At 69.5% G+C, this 5350-nt stretch overlaps 1 protein-coding gene across 1 annotated transcript; it reads left to right on the top strand.

Annotated features, from left to right (window-relative positions):
• Window positions 1-2758: 2758 nt before the first annotated feature.
• On the top strand, window positions 2759-4727 carry EMIHUDRAFT_452310 (hypothetical protein; the record flags this gene model as incomplete). The annotated part of the gene is made up of 5 exons (XM_005764201.1): window positions 2759-2910; window positions 3113-3384; window positions 3468-3546; window positions 3688-3746; window positions 4191-4727. Coding segments are annotated over 5 exons (1098 nt in total), but the record flags the coding sequence as incomplete, so codon positions are not given.
• Between the last annotated feature and the right edge of the window lie 623 nt (window positions 4728-5350).

Below are 5350 nucleotides of genomic sequence, written 5' to 3'. Positions count from 1 at the left end.
GACACGCGGAGCGACGCCGGCGCCGCCGGCAGCGAGAGCATCGCTCGGATGGCGAGGGGAGGCACGCCGGCCGTCTGAAGCTCGTCGACGGTGCGCATCTCGCGCGTCATCGTGGTGAGCAGCCCGGCGAGGTCGTTCGTCTCGACGAGCGGCAGCGGGCGGCCTAGTGCGGCGCAGGCCGTGGACGTGTCATGGACGTGTCTTGGACGCCGGCGTGCGCAGCGTCAGCGGGTTGCCGTTGAGGAAGGCGCCCGAGAAGGAGGAGCCCCACACCGTCTGCTGGAGGCGGTCGACCTCGAGGGCGAGCTCGCGCGGCGCCGGACCCTTGGACAGCCCGCGTGCCAGGAAGGGGAAGTTTTGGCACAGGTCGCGCAGCGCACGCAGCGGCTGCTTGGCGGCCAGCACCCGCGCCGCCGCCTGCACGCCGAGGTCCTGCAGCGCCCACACCTTGAGCTCGGACGCGTCGTGGGACGCGTCCGCGGCGGCGAGCTCCTCGCGCAGCGCGCCGAGCGCGTCCGCCACCTCGGGCGCTCGCGCCGCCAGCGACCGAAAGTAAAATCCGTGCTCCTCAGCCTCCTCGCCCTCCTCGTCGCCGCCGCCGTCGCCGCCGCCGTCGCCGTCGCCGCCGTCGCCGCCGTCGATGCCGCCAAGGTCCTTGTCGTCCATCGCCTTGTACTCCATGTTCTTGATCGCCAGCTGCACGCCGTATCCTTGCAGCGTTTGCCGCTGCGCGCCGCCGCCGCCGCCGCCCGGCGCTTGCGGCAGCGGCCGGAGGGCGTAGCGGACACGGCCGTCCGCCGCGGCTCGGGAGAGGGCGTCGTGGGCGGGGTGGAAGGCGGCCGAGCCGAGCCGGGCGTACAGCACCAGCAGCGGAGGCGCCTCTCCGCCCGCGCGGCTGCCTCCCGGGAAGACGCGGTCCACGGAGAGCAGCTCGGCCTCTTGCGGGCAGTCGGCTCGCGCAGCGGAGAGCGCCGCCGCGACGAGGTCCGCCGCGCCGTCCGCCCCCGCGCCGTCCGGCAGCGCGTGCGCGCGGCCGCACGCCCGCACCCAGACCTCCGACGTGCCGCTCACGCCGAGCGTCGCAGCGTCGGTCGCTGCAATCTGTCGCCACATGGCCGCACGCGGAGAGAAGACGTGCGCTGAGAGGAGGACGCGGAGCAGGCGGAGGCGGAGCGGCGAGAGCAGGCCCGCCGCCGCCGCTTCGATCGCCGCGAGCACCTCCTGGTCCGAGCCGCCTCCCTCTGGCTCGTGCAGCGCCGCCGCATAGTCCCAGAAGAGACCCTCGTCGGCCATGAACTCGGCAGACTCGACCGAGAGCGGCGTCTCGTCCCAGCGCGCGGTCAGCGAGATGTCGATGTTTTTGGGCCTGAGCGTCTCCGCGCCGGCCGCGGCGAGGGCAAAGAGGAGCGCCGCCATCGAAGCAACAGCGCTGTGCTGAGGTGGCAGTCAAAGAAAAAAATTTCGGGTTTTCTTTTGTAGTTCGCTGTACAATTCTGGCACCACTGCCCACCACTGCCCACACTCAGCATTTTCAGTGCATATAGTGGCTCTTGCGAACATATTGCGGATATTTGGGAACTACATGACCATCACCTCCGTGGCTCGCACTACCGGCAGCTCTGACCCTTGCACTATACCTCGAGGTACGACTGTAGCACTCCCCACCGGCACTGGCACCGCCGCTGCGGTCACATGCGGTGGCGGCGGCTCCGTGCTCATACGCTTGGCGTGCTGCTTGTGGATGACAATCGCGGTGGCAGGAATAGCGAGAAAGAGGGCGCCTCCGACGCACCCGCCGACAATCGCGGCGATGGTGCCGGCGTTGCTCGAAGAGTCGCACCAGCCGTTGGTATCCCGATTGAGCGCTTGCGCCGCTCCCTGGCAGGCGCCGCCGTCACATACGTGGTCCTTGTACCGCTCGCAGTTGTCCTCGTGGCAGTTGGCCGGGTCTGTCACCCACGGATAGAAGGTGCACGACTCTCGCGCGGGAACGCAGCAGTCGTCGAGGCCGCAAGCATTGTTGACGCACACGAAGCCCTCCTGGTAGTGTTCCGAGCACCAGTCGCTGCCCTCGCCGAGGCAGCACCCGCCCGAGTTGCTCCCTCTCCCGCTCGGATTGCCGGGGCAGCCCGCGACCTCATGAGCGGCCGGCATGGGCGAAGGCGGGGTCGGTTCCGGGGTCGGCAGAGCGTCCGCATTCATCAGACACACCTCGGCGCACAGCCCGGTGGGCTCCCGAGCTCGGGTGATAGGCAAGAGGGCTCGGGCGCCGGGTGGGCTCGGAGGGACGGTCGGACAAAGGGAGGATCTTCGTGGCGGGAGGGCTCGAGAGGGGTCGGAAGGGCCTCCGGGAGGGGTCGCAAAAAAAGAATGGCGCGGAGCTTCCGAGAGTGCCCGCCACGTGCGGCGCCGTGCTCAGGAGCTGCTGCTCCAACCTGTTCACACAAAAACACAACCCCGGACCCAAGACGCACAAGCAAGCACAGACAGTCGAGAAGGGAGAGACAGCAACGACAGTCAGAAGCCAGCGCTGGGTACAACCTGTTCACAGTAGGGTGATAAGAAACAAGAACCTCGTTCACACAGTAGGCTCGCGGACTTGAGCGGGTGGTCGTGCGGGAAACTAGAGAGGAAACGAGAGGGTGCTGTGGAGAAACACGGAAAGGAAACACACGAGACGGGGTGCGCGAGGAAACATGGGTACAGCCTAACCCACCCTGTGCCACAGGGAAGGTGGGGACCCTGTCTCCTCGTTGGGCAGTCTGAAGCGCGCAATGTCCGACCACCGCGCCAGGTCGCTCGCCGCGGCGGTCGGCCTGCGCACATCGTTGCTAATTTCGACGCTCGCACTCACCGCCCACGCGCTCTTCCTCTACGGCCAGCTTGTCGGCCGCGAAGACGACTGCCCCGGTGCGGGACGCACTCACGTCTTGGTCCTGGCCCGTCTTGACTCTGCCCGCCGCTCATACCCGCCGTTTCATCAGCGCGTGTCGGTCATTTTGTGTATCACACACCAAGCTGGCACGCTACGCACCACCCTGTGCAAGCGGATCGCGGTCAGCCGCCGCACCGCCCGTACTCGCCACCACCGACCGCGACCGCCTCCGCGCAGGCTTCAACAACACCGGGTGCGACGCGTCGGTCGCGGACAAGTCCGACTCGATGATGGAGATCGACCTGTCTGCGTCGCTCGGCTATCACGCACACGGACTGCTCGCCGCCGCCGCCGGGGCGTTGGAGGCGTCCGCCTGCGGAACAGACTGCCCGTTCGGCGACGAGACGCTGCCTCCCGGCGCCCCGCCCGCCTGCGCCACCCTCGAGTGCGACGCGTGCACCATCGTCGCCGGCGTGGCGGCGGAGCAGCGCTGCGCTGGAAAGCTCGAGGCGGCCCCGCCCCCCCGTCGTGCGGAGGAGCCGGGGTTGCGGAGGAGGGGGGGACCGCACTCTTCACGGCTGTCGATGAGCAGGTGCCCGTCGCGCACATGTCCTACCTGTACGCGGTGACGCAGCTCTGGGGGCAGGACCTGTCGCCCGCCTGCCAGACAGGCGCAAGAGAGCCAAAGACGCGCGCACGCACCAAACGCACGCGGGTCACCTTCTCCTTTGTTTCACACCGCGCACGCGCTGTGAAGAGGCGCGCAGACGATTCGAGGCGCGCAACTCACGCCTCTCTCTGCCTGCGACCAGGGACCGAGCCCGAGTGCACGCACATCTACCCGGGCCGCCCCGCCGCCGCCACGCTAGTGGTGTGATGTGATGCCTAGTGGCGACCACGTCACACTTCCCGCCACGTCACACTTCCCGCCACGTCACACTTCCCGCCACGTCACACTTCCCGCCACGTCACACTTCCCGCCACGTCACACTTCCCGCCACGTCACACTTCCCGCCACGTCACACTTCCCGCCACGTCACACTTCCCGCCACGTCACACTTCCCGCCGCGCTAGTGGTCGCCCTTCCCTCCGGCCTGCGTCGCGGCCAGGCAGAGGCTGTGGCTGAGCGTCGCCCACTCCCCGGCGGATAGGCGCTCTGCTGATCTGGCGGCGAGACGCCGGGGGGTGAGAAGCTCGCCTGCTGAGCCTCGCCGCCCCCTTCCGGCGCTGTAGGTCCGCGCAGAGACCCTCGCCGCAGTGCGGTGTCACTGACGCACTCCGCATGAGAGCTGCCGTCCCCCGCCCTCCGCCGCAGGTCTTCTCCTTCATCTGGCCGCACCTCAAGCTGCTGTTGCTGCAGCTCTTCTTCTACTTGCCGCTGCGGCCGGCCGCGCGCCGCAACGGCGGTCGCGCCGCGTCGCGCCGCCTTCGGCGGGGACGCGTCGCTCACGCGAGGGCGCTGCGAGCAGGCAACTACTGGCTCGCCTTTTTCGGCAAGTGGACGCTGGCCGACGTGCTCGTGATGACTTGCCTCCTCGGCCCGCCTTCGGCACCGAGGCCCGCCTCTGCCGCCAAGACACGTCCCATGACGCGTCCGGGACGTGGCCCCACAGGTCTCCTCAACATCAACGCGCACTCGTCGATCGGCGATGTGTGGAGCAGCGTGCGCGCGCAGCAGCCTCAGCTGTGCAACGCACTCTGCGACGCCCTCGCGCCGCCGCCCGCCTCGCCCGGCTTCGACAACGCCGCCGCCGTCCTCGACGCCGCCGGGAACGGCGCCAACTGCACGCGGCTGTGCGCGGGAGTGGCGGAGCTGCTGTCGGCGACGCTGCTCTGGCCGGAGGAGGCCTGATCTCGGGGGGAGCTCGGCTCATCTCGGCGCATCTCCTCCAGGCGACGCTCCTCTCGCCGGAGGAGCTACCGGACTCTTCTCTGGTCGTCGCGCTGAGGCTGCGCGGGCTGACTTGCATGTGCCGCGATGTAGCCGAGATGAGGCCGAGATGTGGCCGAGGTGTCGCCGAGGTGTGGCCGAGGTGTCGCCGAGGTGTGGCGGAGGTGTCGCCGAGGTGTGGCCGAGGTATGGGCGGATTTGGGTTGCACACACCGCCCCCCCCCCGCGCGCGCTCTCCCTCTCCGCGCGTCCCTGACACGCCCAGCGCGCGTCCCCTCCAGGTACGCGTTTTGTCTCGCCGTCGTCCTCTCCCTCTCCACCTCTGTTCTCGCCGACTCGATCGACGACCACGAGCGGCACGTGTCGGCCGGCCAGCAGAGCCCACCCGCCGGCCCGTGCGCGGGCAGCCTCGCGCCGGCCGGCCGGGCCGATGCCGCGCAACACTGCCAGGAGCAGGGGCAGCAGGGGCAGCAGGGGCAGCAGGGGCAGCAGGGGCAGCAGGGGCAGCAGGGGCCCGCGGCGCGGCGCAGCTCGCGGGCGAATCGCACCGGAGGGGCGCTCGAGATCTTGAGGGAAGGCGACGG

Source organism: Emiliania huxleyi, assembly GCF_000372725.1.
Source record: "Emiliania huxleyi CCMP1516 unplaced genomic scaffold EMIHUscaffold_60, whole genome shotgun sequence".
Classification (NCBI taxonomy): Eukaryota; Haptophyta; order Isochrysidales; family Noelaerhabdaceae; genus Emiliania; species Emiliania huxleyi.
The sequence above is the reverse complement of the archived record's forward strand: the minus strand, read 5'-3'. Positions and strand labels throughout refer to the sequence as shown.